Below are 19,122 nucleotides of genomic sequence, written 5' to 3'. Positions count from 1 at the left end.
CAAAAAATTTCTGAAGAGATGAGAGTAGATGAGAAAGGGGAAAGTACTTTAATTATCACTTGTTTGAATTATTTACAACTTGAGAACAATATATTTTCATTACTTAAGTCAAATCTAAACTTAATCCTGTTAGTTAATTACCAAAATTGCTTATATTGTAATAGACTCTCATGAATGCTTGAAGATACGTTTGATTTTTCAATAATATGCCTAGCAAATTTATGCTTTTCTAAGAATCTGTTACATCACAAAATTCTAAGCAACTTGGAGCCACAATTTTAAGAGTACAATCTCCATCACCAAAGGAAAATGCTGACTTTGTTAAATTTTGCAGGATTTATAAGAGACCATCAGGACCAGCCTTAAGCAAAGCCATGACATCAAGGAAGTACACTTTTCATGCTCTACCCCAGCAGTTTTCAAACATTCAGATACATTTGTGTTCATTTAATCACTTAATTTAGTGAGCAGGGAATCACTATTTTAAAAAATAAATAAAATACAGGAGAGATAATAGGAAATATTAGAACTTATTGTACATAGTGAGGATGAGTAATGTTTTTATACGTGTCAGGGTGTGTGTGTGTGTAGCACGTATTTGTAACGATATTCATGTGCACGTGTGTGTGTGTGTGTGTGTGTGTACTAAATCATAAAGTTAGATGCATGTTTTACTGTGACTTATGCTTAAAAAAATTATGAAGGGACTACCACTCTATATCATCCTCTTTGATCAATACTCATAACTTTCCCTTTAATCCAATTTATCATATTCTCTCTTTAAACATAAGAATAATTAAGTTTCTCTACCCTCACGGAGCTCATACCCTAAAAATACTGCAAAGCTAGATATGACTTCAATGTGCGTCATTTATTAGCAGTAGGTTAAGGTATGACCAGAGTAGAGGTGTCAAATATAACTCTGCCTGAAGGAGTTGGCATAATTTCGTTACAGAAAGTGACTTTAGTGCTCAGTCTGGAAGGATGAGAATCAGGTTGGTGGACAGATGTGAAAGAAAAGGACATTTATTCTTTTAAAAAAAGAAAAAAAGGCAACTCAGGAGTAGAACATATGGGTCTGAAGCTGGGTAGCATGTTTAAGAATGAGCAGGTAAGTTCAATGCCAAACCCATGAGAGGTCAAGGGAAGCTAGAAAGAGCATAAAAAAATGAGGTAGTAAAGAAGCATTTGGGCCAGACTGTTTCTTATGCTAAGGAATATAATGATATTCTACAAGCAATTGAGTATCACTGAGGATTTTTAAGACCATGAACAGCAGAGTCAAAGCTTGGATTTAGAGTGATAACCATAAAGAATTGGTTGCAGTTTGGTCAGACTGGAAACAGGGAGAAAGATCAGGTCATCTCAAATGAGGCTTGATAAAGAAATGCACTCAAATGTAGCAGAGAAGTAGAAAAAATAAATATCTGAAGGAAACTATGGTGTGGGAATTATAAGAGACTAGTGGCTGAGAAAGAAGAAGAGAGAAGAATCAAACTAATTTCCAATTTCCTGGCTTGCCTGACAAGGCAGAGGTGAAGGCCAGTCACCAAGGGCAGGTCAAAGAGGTTAACACTTTTGGTTTGGGGTATGTTGATTTGAGAAACCGGTGAAAAAAATCAAGGCCAACTTATCCAACAGACTAGGTTTTGAGTTCATTTAAAAAAAAAAATCAAGTTTAGAGATGTGACAGATTAAAAATGGACACAAATTATCTGTGGCTCTTGGCACCAAGAAGTGGAATCTATTTCCCCAACCTTTGAATGTGGGCAGGGCTACTCACTTGCTTCCCTCAACAAAAGGTAGGAGAATTGATGCTGTGTGTCTTTCAGGCATAGGCCTACAGGGAAGCCCTTTGCAGCCCTCCCTCATGCCCCCTTAGAACACTCGTACTATGTGGGGGGCTAAGGCTAGTCTGCTGAAGACATGTGGGCCCACCAACAACCAGCACCAACTACCAGGCATCAGAATGAGGCCACTTTAGACAATTCAACCCCATTTGAGTCTCCAGATATCTATAGACATCTGAGGAACCCCAAGAGAGATCAGGAAAAGAGCTTCAGGTACTGAAGGTACAATGTCAAGGTACTGAAGTAAACAAAGAATAGCTTATGGTTTTAAGCTGTTAAATTCAGGTGTGGCTTGCTGTCCCGCACAGTTCTCTATCTTCCTTTGTTCCACTAACTTGCTGATTATTACTTGCTACTAATTTGGCACTTACATACTGCCTTATCATCAAAAATCCTTTTACAAAGGGATGGCATGTTGACTCCTCAGCTAGATTGGAAATTCTTGTAAGACAGAAATTATTTATTTCTATCCTCAGCAGTGCCACAAAAGAAACACGGTTTCGTTGATATTAATTGGTTGCTCTGAAAAATAACACGGGGAATAAATATGCACTGAAGTAACTTATATAGAATGAAGGAAGATTTGGACCCCAAATGCCACCAAGATGAGAAAAATGAATGTTTTAAGCAAAGATTGTGTATATTTACATGTGGGCTATTTTAAAAAGCACTCAGTAAGTATCGAATGGTATGTTCTATTTTCACACATGAAAACAATTTGAACATCAGGATCAGAATACATCTGAGGGTCAGAACTTTCTTTTAAATTCAAGGACTCCCCCTGCCTTTCTGTCCTCTGGTAAATAATTTTAGTTTTACTGTTTCTTCACAGCTTGTCTCTCTTCCTTAACTTTTTTTCTTTTTGCTCCAATTATCCCTCACTTTCTGTCCTTTTAAGGTTATCAATGTTTGCTACAAAAGGCAAAGCCTGTGCCTTTTAACTCTTTGCAGAGTTATCTCACAGTGAACAAATGATGGCAAGAAAATCTTCTTTCCAAAGAAGACAGCATTCCCACCAGCTTGTGTATTCTTACGTGTTTTTCCCACATTGCTTTCAACTATGGTTTCCCACAGGTTCTGGGACAGTGGAAAAGTAGGCTGCTGAGAGCTTCTTGGAAGTATGTGCTCCATGGGTCAAGCATTTGAATTATTTTAAGAACCTGATTCAGATAATTTCTTATGATGACACATACTCTGATGTCCTTTCCATTATTTGAGTATCACTTAGCCACAGAAAATTACGATGTATTTTCCCTAGAAATACTTAAAATGTCATATTATCAACTACAATATTGGGTAAACATGTATACACACACAGGAATTGAGCATGCTTGAAGAATATTAATGTCAAAAAAAAAAAATGTAACTTTCTAAATCTCCCGTCTTCCAAGAAAATACTTTCAGGACAGGGGCTGTGCTAGGAAATCTGGGAAATATCTGTCTTATGGTCTTCTATGTGAAAGCAAGTGATACTTTTAATTTGTAAAACTACATTTCAGGATTACATCACTTTTATAATTACTTGATAATAGATGATAATAGATCTTCTTACATTTTCCAGAATGTGGAAAATGTTTCTGAGGGTATCTAGAGATTTGGTCAATGGCAAAGGAGCAATCCTGAGGCAGATAACCAGGTAGGCCATCCCTCTTCCTTTCAATTCAGTAAAGAAAATCCATGTTAGTACTGATATCATTATTCCCTCTATGAAATTGGAGAAGCCACCTAATTTATTAATCTGTCAGAGAGCATCAAACCATCATTTGCCATGTTTAAGTGCCAATCAGCCCTATATTTAGCTTATAAGCAAAGTAAAGTGGCTCCGCCTGTCTTTCCATTCAACTCTAAGTGAAACTGGCTACATAGGTCATGGCAGTGAAATTGTCTAGATGGACTGGCTATTTGGGGAATCATCAAGATTAAATACTGACCTCTTAGGGTCTGATTCTCCTGTGACAGCTGATTGGCTGGGTCAGGACAACACCAGAAGGAGAAAGATGGTTTATTTGAAAAAATCAATTTTGCCTACTTCCTAATCTTGTCTAAATATTTAACCAAACTAACACTCCCTCTATTCCCCTCATTCACCCCAGGACAATGCTCCTTCCTAGTAATTTTAAGACCCCCATCTACATTTCTTTGTGCATTTTAATTTTAATCATTTAATACTTACCTCCGTGCATTCCTATTTTACATGTCTTTCTACTTCTCTTCCCATTTCTCTCCCATTCTTTCTTTTGAATAATGGCCATTTTTTAAAAGTAAATGATAGGAAATAGATTGAAGCCTGAAAAGTAACTGGGATGGCCAACAAAGTCTGGAAAGCAAGATTTTGCTCACCCATAGTCTCCATTATTGACACGTTCAATCAGTTCTGGTTGAATAAGGCAGACAAGCTGGGAGCATTTCCACTGCTGTCCTGAGCATGTGCTGCAAAGATGTAAAAAATTACAAAAGTGGCCTAGCCTTTATGAAGTACATGTACAGAATTAGTAACCAGAATTGCACACTGTTCAGGTGTAAAACATATCTTTGATTAATGATAGCCATAAGCCTATTTGATTCTTGGCAAAAATAAAATAATAGCATATGCATTAGCTATCACTCAATATGCTCTTAACTTCTCCTCCAGGCAATTAATAAGTGAAATGACCACTTGAAAACATTGAAAACACTGACATTTGAAAACATAAGAAAATTTAGACAGTAGAATCTTTGTATTTGTATTTGGAAACTTTCTGCAGGATAATCATTTGAAGGCAGCCTGTTTTTATCTATAGCTACTGTGATCAAAGAAATACAGTTTGCCTGGAGTATATCTTGCCTGTGGAATGCTTTAATTAAGAGGTATAGTTCATGCAGGCCTGCTGTATGATGAAGGCCGCTGTCATAAACAAGCTCTCGCATTGAAAGATATATTTAAGATTAGATTTGTCAACATTCATTAAATATGCTTATATAAATCTACAGGTATGCAATATCCTAGGACTTATGATTCTATCTGTAGTTATCATCTTATTTCACAATACTCCTTTTATTTGAAGAAAACATACACAGACAGCAGAATTCAGTTCTGTGCCACTTAAATTCATTACCAGGAGTTGCAGTTTTCTTTAACTACTGATCCTTCTTCATAAAGTTGGCCATCTCTGAGGCAACCTGTCAACATAACATTTGAACAAATGAAAATTCTAAATTGAACGATAAAGTGCATCAACATTCACAAGAAACCTACAATTCTGTTTAGTTTCTCAAATATGCAAAACTGTTTGGGGCCACTCTGATGAAAATCCACATCTGGTTTGTGTCGAGGTCTATGTACAAGATTTTTCTAAGCTTTTTTCATGAGCTTTTATCTTTAAAATTGCATATTATGTTCCAACAGAGGATTTGTAAAGCATAAAAACTTGATTACCACAGAATTAATCACTAACCACACTCAAAAAATAACTTATGTGTCTAAATAGGTGAGAAATAAGACAATGTTTGGATAAATTTATGGCTTTTCTCATTTAAAAAAATCTAATCAAGTCTCACAAGTAAATATGATTAGTTGTTTATGACAAGAGTAAGGAATTCAAAGTTTTAGACCAAAATGTGAAGCTCATTGAATTTACCTTTTAAAGATAAATTCTATTTTCTTAAGAATTCGGATCAGAAGAAAAATTCATGAAACCAGTAAGATAGTAGCCATTTGTGTTCTAAATCCAAATATTTCTCAATTAACTGAAACTAGCTGTTAACTAATTTACCTGATTATATAAACTACTTAAAAGAGACCAACAGTGTATTATCATTATATGAAAACCATCAATAAGATATGGTGAAAATATTACCCTGGTTACAAAGGAAATGCTTTTCAAAAATATAATTCACACAGATTTGAAATCCACTCTGACTTAACAAAGGTAGTAAAATTTACTACTTTGTCATGTGAAAACAGAAATATGTAATTGATAGATCACATCAGTGGTGTCTAATTAAACAAAATGAATCCTAACTTTTTATTCATATGATCAGAGGGGAAAATCTACATGTTTAGAGATCATTCCAAGGAACTTGGTTTAACTTCTAGCCACAATATCACAAAAGCCACTTAGGGAATTTGCTCTCCTCTGATTTTTCAAATAATGGTTTCATTGAAAACTTCACAGCTGCCACTCTGCAGCATGTAGTTTTTACAGTTCAATATGTTGCTTAATGAATATAAAATCTCTACAAATTTGCATCTATTTACCTCTTTTCCAAGGTTTTTTAACATTCCACAACCATGGGAAGAGAAGCAAAAACTGCCTCTCTCCTGGACCACAGGCTTCGGGACGTCAGGAACTCAGGGAAGGGGAAAGATTTAACTTTAGAACAAGTCTGTAGTTTTACTTACTATTCTGTATTAGAGACTTGAAATAAATGAACTTCTACTATAGAACTTAAAGAAACCCTCAAACTTTTATTACCTAGGGATGACAGAAAATTCATGCAACAACCCAAGTTTTCAAAGTCAAAGAAAGTACTTTCTGACTAGTTTTAAAGGACAGAGAAGAGGCCAAAAGCAAAGCTGATTTTTTTAATCATACCTCATAAATATTCCTTGCCCAACATACCAGTTACATAGATAAAGGAAACAAATCACAAAAGTCTTAAGGAGGGGGGAAAAAAAATTCCCTTCTCTGACCTGTACTCTAGCTCATAATTTTAAAGTCAAGAGAATGCTATCACCAGGCCTAATCCAAATCACCAGTACTAAGTCTAGTGTTAGCAAAAGTTTCCTTTCTTGGTCATCCTTCCTTAATATCAAGTCAGAGTTTACTATGAGAAACTACATTTATTGTAATCTCTTGTCATTGTAATTATTGTAATCAACTTGAAAGTTGACCTCTTTTTTTTTTATTAAAATTCAATTATCCAACATATAATAATAATACATCATTAGTTTTTGATATAACATTCAGTGATTCCTTAGTTGCATGTAACACCTAGTGCTCATCATATCACATGCCTTCCTTCATGAAAACCATAATCAGTTCATCTGAGCCTGCTCAAGGGGCTCACAAAGTGGAGCATCAACTTCTACGTTACAGATAGTCCAGTCATTTTTTTTACTCCTGTTTGGTTCTAATGTATCCCTCATTTCCCTACCCAGCATTTAAAGAAGACTTTTAAAATCTCTGTTGTGTCACTTCCTACTTAAAATCCTCAAGTTATTTCCCATCAAATTTAAAATAAAACCCAATTTCTTTTCTTCTTATTATTATGTTATGTTAGTCTCCATACAGTAAGTCATTAGTTTTTGATGTAGTGTTCCATGATTCATTGTTTATGCACCACACCCAGTGCTCATTGTAATCTGTGCCCTCCTTAATACCCATCACCAGGCTCACCCATCCTCTAACCCCTCTAAAACTCTCAGTTTGTTTCCCAGAATCCATAGTCTCTTAACATCTCTCCCTCTGATTCCGTCCCCCCTTCACTTTTCCCTTCCTTCTCCTAATGTCCTGTATGTTCTTCCTTATGTTCCACATATAAGTGAAACCATATAATAATTGTCTTTCTTGACTTATTTCACTTCAAATAATCATCTATCTTCTTTTAATATTTTATTTATTTATTTGACAGAAAGAGAGAACACAGATCTCTCTGTACAGGCTTAACCCACTGAGTCACCCAGTCACCCCTATCCATTCATCTCTTAAAGGGATCAGCTCCTTCCATAGTTTGGCTATTGTGGATATTGCTATGAATATTGGGGCACATTTGCCCCTTCTTAAACTCAACTTCCTACAGTAACCTCTAAGGTCTTACTGAAAATGTCTCAGCCCTCATCACTTACTTAGTGCTGAATGGGGCTGGGCTCCCAGTGGAATGAAGGATTTTCATAATAGTAGTAATGGGGAGAGCAGTGGATAGATGTAACTTGGAGATAAAGCAATGGAACTTGCTCACAGACTGAGTTTGGGGAATGAGGAGAAAGAGGAATTAAGTAGGTCTCACTGGAGTTTTAGCTTGAGTTATAGAGGGGGAGTGAAGCTATCGCTGAACTAAGGAACAGGTTTGTTGGCAAGAAATCAAGAGGTCTGCTCTCATATTTTAGATTGGATTAAATCTAGGTGAGACATCCTAGTGGAGAATGTCAAGTACAGTAGTTTATGGAAGTCTAGAGTTAAGTCAAGTCTGGAGCACAAATTTGAAAGATAGTAACATACATTTAAAAAAAAAAAAAAGGGCAGGAGGAGGAAGCAAGATGGTGGAAGAGTAGCAGTCTGAAATATCCCAGGAGTTCAGCTAGATAGTTATCAAGCCATACCAAGCACCTACAAACTGAACAGGAGATAGAAGAGAAGAAGTTCAGCAATTCTAGGGACAGAAAATAGACCACTTTCTGGGAGGTAGGATATGGGGAGAAGTGAATCTGAAGCAATGAGAAGATAGACGTGCGGGAATTTGTCAGCTCCCAGCAAGCAGTAGATCAGCGGAGCACAAAATCAGAAGTCTGCTCCACTGAGGATTATTGCTCCAGAGGCTAAGTGGGTGTGAAGCCTTAGTGGGGAAAGTGTGGTCTCAGGACCTGTGGGGCCACAGAAAGACCAAGGGTGTCTGAAGGTGACAAAGCTCCCAGGTATTGAAGCAGGGAAGCTGGCTACAGAGAGGAGCCAAGGAGTAAGCTCTCAGTTAGGCATTACCTTACACCATGATCGGACACACAATCAGACCACTTCTCTTTGAGCAGGGACCCCACAAGTGGCAGATCCAGGGAGACCCCCCACCTTCCTACTCCAGGAGGAGTGGCGTGGGAGTGCGTGGTAGGAATCTGCTGGATTTGGAGACTCCAAATGGGGCAGTGCGCCAGAGATAGAAGGCCTGGTGAGCTCATAGTGCAGCCGGAGACCAGGGAGATGGGAAGGACTGACTGCTTGTCTCTGAGGGTTCATTAAGAAGTGGGGCCCTGAGCTCTCAGCTCTTCCTGGCTGGAGATTGGGAGGCTGACATGTTCATTCTTGTCCTCCAAAGCTCTATAGAAAGTGTTCAGAGAACAAAAGTTACCACGAGCAAACATGAGCATATTACTTAACCTGACCCCTGGCAAGGTGGTGCCGCCTTGGGCAAAGACATTTGAGAATCCCTACAACAGGCCCCTTCCTGGAAGATCAGCGAGAACATCTAGCCAAGACCAAGTTCACCTATCAACAAGAACTATGGAACTCCAGAACTGGGAAAAGCAGCACATAGAATTCATGGCATATGATTCTTTAGTCTTGCAAAGTTAAGGGTGTTTTTTTTTTTTTTTAGATTTTATTTTCTTCTTTTTCTACTTTTCTAAATTGTCCTCTTTCCTCTTTTAATGTTTTTAAACTATTTTATCTTAACAATGCCTTTGTAAAATCTTTTTCTTAATTTTCATCATTATAGTCATATTTTATAACTTCATTTTTTGTATACATATAGTTTTTTTTTCTTTAAAATTTTGGGATACAAGTTCTTCTAATGGATCAAAATATACCCTAAATCTAGCACATGGCTTTGTTCTACTCTCCAGCCAGATCACATTCTCTCCTCTTTTTACTTTCTTTTTCCAGCAAACTTATCAATTCCTCTTTTAGAATCGTTTTTTTCATCTTTACACTCATATTCCATCCCTTCATTTTGTTTACACTTATTTTTGTTTTTCTTTCTTTAAAATTTTGGGAGGTAGTTTCTTCTAAGAGAGCAGAATACACCCAAAATCAAGTGGGTGGCTCTGTTCTATTCACCAAGCTAAAGCCCCTCCCCCTTTCTTCTCCCTCAGTTTCAGGTCTCTTCTGATTTGGGTAATGTATATTTTGGGGAGGTATTTGTCACCCTTTTAGTATTTTATTCTCTCATTCATATATTCTTATCTGGATAAAATGACAAGGTGGAAAAACTCACCACAAAAAAAAAACAAAAAAGAAAGAAGAACAAGAGGCAGTACTGAAGGCTAGGGACCTATTCAATACAGACATTGGTAATATGTCGGAACTAGAGTTCAGAAAGATGATTATCAAGGTGCTAGCTGGGCTCAAAAAAGGCATGGAAAATATTAGAGAATCCCTTTCTGGAGAAATAAAAACCCTTTCTGAAGGAATAAAAGAACTAAAATCTAACAAAGTTGAAATCAAAAAAGCTATTAATGAGGTGCAATAAAAAATGGAGTCTCTTACTGCTAGGTTAAATGAGGCAGAAGAGAAAATTAGTGATTTAGAAGACCAAATGATGGAGAATAAAGAAGCTGAGCAAAAGGAAGACAAACAACTACTGGACCATGAGGGGAGAATTCAAGCAATAAGTGATACCATAAGATGAAACAATATTAGAATAATTAGGATTTCCGAAGAAGAAAAAAGAGAGAGAGGAGAAGAAGGTATATTGGAGTGAATTATAGTAGAGAATTCTGCTAATATGGCAAAGGCAACAAGCATCAAAATCCAGTAGACACAGAGAATCCCCCTCAAAATCAATAAAAATAGGTCCACCGCCCTTCACCTAATACTAAAACTTACAAGTCTTAGTGACAAAGAGAAAATACTGAAAGCCATTCAGGACAAGAAGTCTGTAACATACCATGGTAGAAATATTAGATTGGCAGAAGACTTATCCACAGAGAACTGGCAGGCCAGAAAGAACTGGCATGATATATACAGAGTACTAAAAGAGGAAAATATGTAGCCAAGAATACTATATCCAGTTAGGCTATCATTGAAAATAGAAGGACAGATAAAAAAGCTTTCAGGACAAACAAAAATTAAAAGAATTTGCAAACATCCAACTAGCCCTACAGGAACTATTGAAAGGGGTCCTCTAAGCAAAGAGACAGCCTTAAAGTAGTAGACCATAAAGGAACAGAGACAATATACAATAACAGAAAATATATAATAACCTTATAGGCACTGTAGGGTGTCTGTACAATGGCACTAAATTTATACCTGAATGTATATGGGCTAAATGTCCCAATCAAAAGACACAGCATATCAGAATGGATAAAAAAAATAAGATGTATCAATATGCTATCTATAAGAAACTCACTTTAGACCCAAAGACACCCCCAGACTGAAAGTGAGGGGGTGGGCAACAATTTACCATTGTAATGAATGTCAAAAGAAAGCTGGGGTGGCAATCCTTATATCAGACAAATTAGATCTTTAAGCCAAAGACCATAATAAGAGATAAGGAATGACACTATATCATACTTAAAGGGTCTGTCAAACAAGAAGATCTAACAATTTTAAATATCTATACCCCTATCACGGGAGCAGCAAACTATATAAACCAATTGATAATGGAATCAAATCAACAATAATACAATAATAGTAAGGGACTTTGATACCCCTTCACTGAAATGGACAGATTATCTAAGCCAAAGTTCAACAAGGAAATAAAGGCTTTAAATGACACACTGGACCAGATAGACATCACAGACATATTCAAAACATTCCATCCCAAAACAACAGAATACACATTCTTCTCTAATGCGCATGGAACATTCTCCAGAATTGATCACAATGTGGGTCACAAATCAGGTCTCAAATGGTACCAAAAGACTGGGATCATTCCCTGCATATTTTCAGACCACAATGCTTTGAAACTAGAACTCAACCACAAGAGGAAAGTTGGATAGAACTCAAATACATGGAGGCTAAAGAGCATCCCACTAAAGAATGAATGGGTCAACCAGGAAATTAAAGAAGAATTGAAAAATTCATGGAGACAAATGATAATGAAAACAGAACTTTTCAAAATCTTTGGGACACAGCAAAGGCAGCCCAAAGAAGAAAGTCTATATTAATACAAGCCTTTCTCAAAAAACAAGAAAGGTCTCAAGTACACAACCTAATCGTACACTTAAAGGAGCTGCAGAAAGAAAAGCAAAGACAGCCTAAACCCAGCAGGAGAAGAGAATAATAAAAATCAGAGCATAAATCAATGAAATAGAAGCCAAAAGAACAGTAGAACAAATCAACAAAACTAGGAGCTTGTTCCTTGAAAGAATTAATAAAATTGACAAACCCTGACCAGACTTATCAAAAAGAAAAGAGAAAGGACCCAAATAAATAAAATTATGAATGAAAGAGGAGAGATCAAAACCAACACCAAAGAAATACAAACAATTATTAAAAAACATATTATGAGCAACTATACACCAGCAAATTTGACAATCTGGAAGAAATGGATGCATTCCTAGAGATATATAAACTACCAAAACTAAACCAGGAAGAAATAGAAAACCTGAACAGACCCATAATCAGTAAGGAGATTGAAGCAGTCATCAAAAATCTCCCAAAAAACAAGAACCCAGAGACAGATGGCTTCCCAGGAAAATTCTACCAAACATTTAAAGAAGAATTAATACCTATTCTTCTGAAACTTTTCCAAAAAATAGAAATGGAAGGAAAACTTTCAAACTCATTTTATGAGTCCAGCATTACCTTAATCCCAAAACCAAAGACCCAATTAAAAAGAATTACAGACTGATATCCCTGATGAACACAGATGCAAAAATTCTCACCAAAATACTAGCCAATAGTCTCCAACAATTCATTAAAATGATTATTTGCCATGTCCAAGTGGGATTTCCTCCTGGTTTCAAGATGGGTTCAACATCCACAAATTAATCAAAGTGATAAAATACTTTAATAAAAGAACAAGAACCACATGATACTCTCAATAGATGCTGAAAAAGTATTTGACAAAGTACAACATCCTTTCATGGTCAAACTCTTCAAAGTGTATGATACATACCTCAATATCATCAAAGCCATCTATGAAAAACCCACAGCGAATATCATTCTCAATGGGGAAAAACTGAGAGCATTTCCCCTAAGGTTAGGAACATAGCAGGGCTGTCCACTACCACCAGTGCTATTCAACATAGTACTAGAAGTCCTAGCCTCAGCAATCAGACAACAAACAGAAATTAAAGGCATCCAAATCGGCAAAGAGAAGTCAAACTCTCACTCTTTGCAGAAGCTATGATACTTTATGTGGAAAACCCAAAAGACTCCTTTTCAAAACAGCCAGAACTCATACAGGAATTCAGTAAATTGTCAGGATATAAAATCAATGCACAGAAATCAGTTGCATTTCTATACACCAACAACAAAACAGAAGAAAGAGAAATTAAGGGGTCGATCCCATTTACAATTGCACCCAAAACCATAAGATACCTAGGAATAAAACTAACCAAAGACGCAAAGAATCTGTACTCAGAAAACTATGAAGTACTCATGAAAGAAATTGAGGAAGATACAAAGAAATGGAAAAACATTCTTTGCACATGGATTGGAAAAACAAATATTGTGAAAATGTCTATGCTACCTAAAGCAATCTACACATTCAATGCAATCCCTATCAAAATCCCATCCATTTTTTTCAAAGAAATGGAACAAATAATCCTAAAATTTATATGGAACCAGAAAAGACCCCAAATATCCAGAGAAATGTTGAAAAAGAAAGCCAAAGTTGGCAGCATCACAATTCCAGACTTCAAGCTCTATTACAAAGCTGTAATCTTCAAGACAATATGGTATTGGCACAAAAACAGACACATAGCTCAATGGAACAAAATAGAGAACCCAGAAATTGACCCTCAACTCTATGGTCAACTAATCTTCAACAAAGCAGAAAGAATACCCATCCAGATGGCCAACAGACACATGAAGAAGTGCTCAACATCACTCAGCATCAGGGAAATACAAATCAAAACCACAGTGAGATACCACTTACACCAGTCGAATGGCTAAAATTAACAACTCAGGAAACAACAGATTGCTGGCGAGGATGCAAAGAAAGGGGAACCCTCCTACACTGTTGGTGGGAATGCAAGTTGGTGCAGCCACTCTGGAAAACAGCATGGAGCTTCCTCAAAAAGTTGAAAACGGAGCTACACTATGACCCAGAAATCACACTACAGGGTATTACCCTAAAGATACAAATGTAGTGATCCGAAGGCACACATGCACCCAAATGTTTATAGCAGCAATGTCCACAATAGTCGAACTATGGAAAGAACCTAGATGTCCATCAACAGATGAATGAGAGAAAGATAATTATCATATGATCCCTCTAATATGAGGAATTTGAGTGGCAGAGAAGGGGGTTTGGGGTGTAGGGAAGGAAAAAATGGAACAAGATAGGATCAGGAGGGAGACATACCATAAGAGACTGTTAATCTCACAAAACAAACTGAGGGTTACTAGGGGGTGGAGGGGGTAGGGAGAGTGTGGTTGGGTTATGGACATTGAGGAGGGTATATGCTATGGTGAGTGCTATGAAATGTGTAAGCCTGATGATTCACAGTTCTGTACCCCTGAGAGAACAGACATCTGAATGTTGCCTTTGGTGATAGGAAAGTCACTGACCCTGCCAGGAAGGATTTCAGTTAAGTAGCAAGGAATGGCATCCTGTAGGAATTGGTTGATGAGACACTTGGAAGTCAGGAAGCAAACATTTCTTTTAGTTATTTTCCATCAAAGAAAAAAAAAATAAAAGGAAATGAGACAGATGCTGGCTAAGGACATGGAGCCCAGGGAGGGCTTTTTCAAATTGGAAGCTAGAACAACACATTTTGTAAATTGATCACTGATCCATGAAATAATGGAGGAAAGGTGGCTTTAGGAAAGACAGAGAGGGAAAAGAAAAGGAGAGAAGGAGAAAGAAATGGAAAAAAGAGAGAGAGAATTGTAATGGTGAAGATTAAAAAGACAAGAGAGGACTAGATTCAGAGCTTAAGAGTTTAAGAGTAATCCAGAGGGAAGGAGGTTGAAATCATGATGATAGAGATGAAAGGACTCCTGATGGCTTTATCTTCTCAATGAAATGTACACGAAGTGCCTCAGAGTGAGTTAATCAAAAATGGTTAATCATATAGCATCTTGGAAAAAAAGATAAGGGCTGTTGAAATTAATAGGGATTTACACATTAATAGTAACACAAGATCAAAACACGAGACAAATCAGGTATCTGGAGAGTGAAATAGTGGGCCCATTGATTTTTTTAAAAGGATGGTAATACGATGTCTGTTAATTTATTTTAATACTTCATCATAATGCGTTATAGTATCTGTGCTGGTCTAAACTTCACTTTAGGAAGACAGTTATTTACTCAGATCAGGAATCCGCATCCCATGGGTGGTCAGTAGCAGTTATTCTGAAAGTCCGGATTCCAAGGCAGCTGCTATAAGTGCTTCTGTTATCCATCTTTGGATGAACACTAGACGCCAGTATAATGAACATCAGAAATGGGCTTTCATGGCAAAATTAGTGTCTTGTTAGTCAAAATAATGGATGTATGTAATCAGCTCTTATTGGTTAAATTAATAGTATTCAACCTATATATATTAGTTAAACTATTTCAAAGTCATGCCCCACACTCCCACTCTTAACAGCTAACAGTTTATGTTTCTCTTAAGGTCAAAAGCCTTTATTCATAGACCTGATGCCCTAGAAATGATCTCAAAAATTTCTGTGTCCCAGCCATGGGTTAGCAGGCATTCTCATTCCCTGATGCCCACTGCAAGGGTAACAATCCTACCTCTGCATTATCATCATATGTGTTTCTGGTAAATTACTCAAGCAAGGTAAATGTGGGAACCTCTAAAGGATAGGGACTTGAGTCTTCATGACGCTTACACAGGTTGTTGAACTGGTGTATGTCTCCTTACCAATATATATTTTTGTAACTATCACTGTGTATGGCAGAATTTGGACTGTGACTTATCTTCATTACAATGTGGTTGGTTAAGGAGGTTGTGAAGGATTAAATAACACTTAAATGTGTCAGTGGCTTACACACATTTTTTTACCAATGTGAACATAAAAGTTCTGCATAAATTAAATTAACTTATGTCTGTTCACAACAGATGGTATACTAGAATCTTCCCTTAAAATCTGCTACACCAAAAGATTTGTCTGGAAAATCCATTCTGGTTCTCTTTAACTCTATCACTTGCTTTCAGTATCTGACATTGAAATCCTCCAAGTACCAGAAGTTACCATCAGAGATGGAGAAAACAAAAAACAAAAAACAAAAACACAGAAGGAACTTATTTACCAGTATGTCCTACTTCCAGTTTATAGAAAAGGTACATATTTATTTTTATAACCCTTAAGATGGTGTACATAGTGTTAAGTCACTTATTTAAAAAGAGCTCTTGGGACAGTTGTAGGATAAAGAACTAGATAATACCAGGTAATTAGATAAATGAAAAATAATGCTTAGTAGATCAGTGAGTGAACAACTTAGCATCTCAGAGGAAAGTTATAGTACTGCAAAAATTGGTATAAATAATATACTATTGTGGTTTTATTTTAATTTTGTACGATTTTTAATATTGTGTAGTGCTATTTTCTTTCACAAGAAAGCTACTTTCACAAGATAAAACAAAAGAAAACGAATTACCTTCATAAGAGCAATTACAGTTTAATGTGAACTTTTTGCTACTAAATAAAATGATGAATTGCTTCCCTTCATAAAGAATAGAATAAAAAGTATACCTGGAACATAATTTCTACCTAAAACATGACCGTAAATTAAAGTCAGAGCAAAATTCTAGCTCAAGCAAAAATGTACATTGAAAAAGTACCAATTACTTTTTTCTAAATGAGCTATATGTTTCAAATAAGAAAAACTTAAATACATTGTATGCATTGAAAACACTACAATTTATATGTAATATTGAGACTCAACACTCATGAAGCCAACAGTATACCTACTTAACATCTGCCAATGAGTCCTCATAACAGAATAAAAGCCCAAATCCTTAATATAGCCGATACATCGTGGCATAATCTGACCTCTACTCACTTCTCAAACCTCATTTCATGTCCCCTCCCACCAAGCCCTCCGCTAGACCCTACTCTCCAGAAATGTTGGCCACATTCCAGTTCCTGAACCAGGCCAAACTCCTCTCTCTCAGATCTATACCTTTCTATCAATTCTTCAGGTCAACTCATTCCTCCTCACTCCTAGAGCCTCTGTTAAATATTTTCCCTTGCTGACTCCCCCCTATAAAATATAACATTTTACAGATTAATGTTACACTCTGATGCACTCTCACAGCACCCCAAGTGTTTCCTTCAGAGGATTTATCACAATTTGCAACTACACCATGCATTTGTTAAATATCTTACCCTCTTCCTGGTAACTTGACTGTCACTTCAAAGAGAGTAAGATCCTGTCTTTTTCTTCCCCATTGGTACCCAGCACTAAGTTCAATGCCTGGCATAGTGAAGATATTCAGTGAATAATTTTTCATGAATGACTACATTCTCCATTATTAGTAAAGGATCTGCCGCTTTTTAGGATAAAATAAATGCTTGATGGTTTCTGAGCTGTATATTGGTAGAGGTAAAGGTCTGGGATAAATGACAGTTCTGTGGAAATTTTAATCTAATATATACATGTTTTAAAAGGCATTCCCTCAATTTTACAAGCAATATGACATTATTGAGAATGAAGGCAATCACATTTGGATTTTGAAATAAGGATGCTAAATCCTAGTTGACCTTTAATTGTCTTCACCTGAAATTTCTAGTAGTGTTATAGAGCTCTGATTAAACCTGCATTTTTTGCTGAGGAGCTTTGATGTGACAGGTAATTAAAAAAAATAGTGTTTTATTTAAGTATAGCAAAAGCATGTTGCTTTGTGGTTTGTTGCAAATCTTAGATGTATTGATTGCTCAGAATCTAGAGCCTTTCTCCTATAATTAGACCAATGTAGTAAATACAATCATTCTCCTCATTAATTATTTGTACTTAACCACTCAATTTTTGACTCTTACAATTACTCCATAGGAAGTTTTCCTTTGTTTCAAAGGTTTAAAAAATCCCAGATAAAAGTGAAACGAAACAAAAATACATACGAAAGATCTGTTTGGTATTACTTAGGCAGGTAGCTAGCTACCTTTATTTTGTTTGTGGCCTGGTTTTAATGGCATTAATGGTTCTAATGTCAGGAGGTCCATTAGTCAAATGACATAATAAACCAAATGTTAGGCGAGTCTGCAGATGATCAGACCTGTGACTGATGAGGTACTCTAACAGGTTACACTCAAAAGAGCTTAAGAGTCCATTGTCAAAACATTTTACTAAGAAAGAAAGAGTGTTAAGTAACTCTGATGTATATTGAGTCAGTATTCCCAAAAGGATCCAGACCAGAATTCATGACCATCACACCAGAACTTTCTAGAAAGTTCTAATACAATACAGGCATCTTGCATCTAAAGCAAAGCACTGGAAGAATCCAAGGACATTTGTTTAACCATAATATTCACTTTTCACCTCCTCTTAAGAAAGGAAGGAAAGTAAGATGGGAGGAGAGGAAAAGAAAGTTTGACAGATCTGTAATGAACCAGGCACTTGTTCAAACACATTTCCAAAGCCTACCTTCTGGATCCCAAGGCTTTGTGTGAGGAGGCCATTCTTTATCTTCAAGGCAAAATGACTTGTAATCAGGACAGCAATCAGAATTTTCCCTTTGACAGAATTTATCGCAGTAACATACTGCATTTGCCTCATAGAACTGAGTGGCACAGCCATCATCTCTGTCTTCACAACAACCAAAACTTCTACAGTATTGTCCTTTGAAAATGGCTCTCTTGAATCGAGAACCCTCCCAAATCTTGTGATTTCTAGTGAAAGCAGGTCCTGGGTTCACTTCTCTTTGAGATAAATACTGTTTCTCCATCCAAATTTCTGTGGTAAGATAGGAAAAGATTAAGATCTTATATCCAGTCCACATTTTCTAGATGTCAGGTAGGGTTCCCACTTTCTGTTACAGTCAATACCCTTGGCTTTGGGGCTTCTCCTTGGAGCCGGAATTCTAATCATCAAGACAACCCAGCCTGAATCCTGAAGTGGATCCTTTACTTGAACTGAGTATACTTCTTGTAGTTAAACATTAATCAAGAATTTAAATGTTTGCCCAAGATAATGTAAGTGTTAAAAATAGACCCTTGTCATTCCTTCAAAGTTAAAAATGTGTAATATTTTATATCATGCAAAAAAAAATCCATCACCACAAAAATAAGTACATAAAATCTTATTCATTGATGAAATACATTGAATAAACCTTGCCTCAAAAAAAAAATCTAGATTCTTAAATCAGAAACCTCTCTGGAATACACATGGCCCAAATTATGGCTGCAATAACCACTGGCAAGGTGTAGGAAATTGGAAAGTCAGAAACACAATTATTCATTTCACCTACTTGCACAGCAACTAAAATCCAAGCTTTCATGAGGTTGCCTGCTAGGATCTGTCATAT

General features: G+C 36.5%; 1 protein-coding gene across 1 annotated transcript in view; it reads right to left on the bottom strand.

Annotated features, from left to right (window-relative positions):
* The window catches only part of TINAG (tubulointerstitial nephritis antigen), a 99,867-nt gene extending 81,164 nt beyond the window's left edge, over window positions 1–18,703 (bottom strand). The window contains exons 1-3 of the mRNA XM_059178283.1: window positions 18,243–18,703; window positions 4,946–5,009; window positions 4,191–4,280 (exon numbers count right to left, since the gene is read on the bottom strand). Of these exons, the coding sequence (XP_059034266.1) occupies window positions 4,191–4,280; window positions 4,946–5,009; window positions 18,243–18,597 (509 nt within the window). The 5' untranslated portion in view covers window positions 18,598–18,703. The remainder of the gene's footprint in view (window positions 1–4,190; window positions 4,281–4,945; window positions 5,010–18,242) is intronic.
* Between the last annotated feature and the right edge of the window lie 419 nt (window positions 18,704–19,122).

The sequence above is a fragment of the Mustela lutreola genome, chromosome 6, assembly GCF_030435805.1.
Source record: "Mustela lutreola isolate mMusLut2 chromosome 6, mMusLut2.pri, whole genome shotgun sequence".
NCBI classification, from domain to species: domain Eukaryota; kingdom Metazoa; phylum Chordata; class Mammalia; order Carnivora; family Mustelidae; genus Mustela; species Mustela lutreola.
The sequence above is the reverse complement of the archived record's forward strand: the minus strand, read 5'-3'. Positions and strand labels throughout refer to the sequence as shown.